General features: G+C 43.4%; 1 protein-coding gene across 1 annotated transcript; it reads left to right on the forward strand.

Moving 5' to 3' along the window:
* Window positions 1-366: 366 nt before the first annotated feature.
* Window positions 367-1,407, forward strand: LOC103375739 (zinc finger and SCAN domain-containing protein 2-like; the record flags this gene model as incomplete). Its single annotated transcript, XM_008306056.1, has 3 exons — window positions 367-406; window positions 505-1,266; window positions 1,351-1,407. Coding segments are annotated over exons 1-3 (859 nt in total), but the record flags the coding sequence as incomplete, so codon positions are not given.
* Window positions 1,408-1,411: the final 4 nt, after the last annotated feature.

The following is a 1,411-nucleotide window of genomic DNA, read 5'->3' on the forward strand; positions in this document are numbered from 1 at the left end:
CACAAGCTCAGGCTCCTTCCCCCCCAGCGAGGTGACGTTCCACGTCCCAATAACCAGAGGCTGTGTGCGCGGACCAGGTCGCCGAGGCAGCTCCCCCCGGCCGCCACCCAGTCCTCTCTGCACCCGACCCCTATGATTCCCTCTGCGGGTGGTGGTGGGTTTGTATAGTAATTTACAAACATTTGAAATGAAATATTCTACTATTAAAAAAAAAAAAAAAAAAAAAAAAAGGGTTTCTGACTTTCATAAGCTAAAAGCCAAAATAATCAAAGTTCAAACAAAAAACTTGACATGTTTTACTTTACATGCAGTGAATATAGAATATATCAAAGATGACCTTTTTGAGTTATTGGTAAAATTGGTAGCATGTCATACAAGTTTAACCAGGTCCTACCTCAGCCTCTCAGCAACGTTTCAGTTGTTTCTTGAAGTTCCTGCTATGGCAGATGTGTGTTTGCCTTTCATCACATCAGTAACCATTTTCCTGTGTCCCTTTGTCCCTAGAACTCCCACTGCACGATGTGTATCAGGAGGAGGAGGCTCCTGCTGACCTGCTTCGTGATCAGGAGAGGAACTCTGGTCTGCACCAGAAGGATCCAGACCATCTCCAGATTAAAGTGGAACAAGAGGAACTCTGCACCAGTCCTGAAGGAGAGCTGCTTGTGCAGAATCAGGAGAGTGATACCTTTATAGAAACTCCTACTTATAAGGAAAGGGACCACAGTGACACAGAACCAGACAATTACCAGCTACTCTGTCACAACTTTTTTGTAGATGAGAGGTCAGATCAGGAAAGAAGTAAGCATGCAGACTTGGGACAAACCTCAAATGCAAAGCTGAAGCCAACGAAGACACATCACAGAAACAACAGTCACAGTAACAATGTAGACAACACTCCCATGGCTGAGAGTCCCTGTAAAACTGACAGAGGGAGAAAGAGTTTAACATGTGAGGTCTGTGGAAAAGCCTTTAAAAATAAGTACTACATGAAGAAGCATTACATCAGTCATACAGATGAGAAGCCGTTCTCTTGCAAAACCTGCGGAAAAAATTTTAGTCAAGGGGGTGATTTGAAAGTCCACACGAGAACTCACACAGGTGAGAAACCATATGTTTGTAACACATGTGGAAAACGATTTTCTAACACATCAAAACATAAAAGGCACACAGCAATCCACAAAGAGGAAAAGCCATATTCTTGTGGAACATGTGGGAAAAGTTTCTGCCGTCAGGATAATTTGGGGCTTCACATGAGAACTCACACAGGTGAGAAGCCGTACTCTTGTAAAACCTGTGGAAAAAGTTTCAGTAAGGGAAGTAGTTTGAAAGCCCACATGAGAACTCACACAGGTGAGAAGCCGTACTCTTGTAAAACCTGTGGAAAAAGTTTCCGTCAAGGAGGTACTTTGAA

Source organism: Stegastes partitus, unplaced genomic scaffold, assembly GCF_000690725.1.
Source record: "Stegastes partitus isolate 25-593 unplaced genomic scaffold, Stegastes_partitus-1.0.2 Scaffold2833, whole genome shotgun sequence".
Taxonomy (NCBI): Eukaryota; Metazoa; Chordata; class Actinopteri; family Pomacentridae; genus Stegastes; species Stegastes partitus.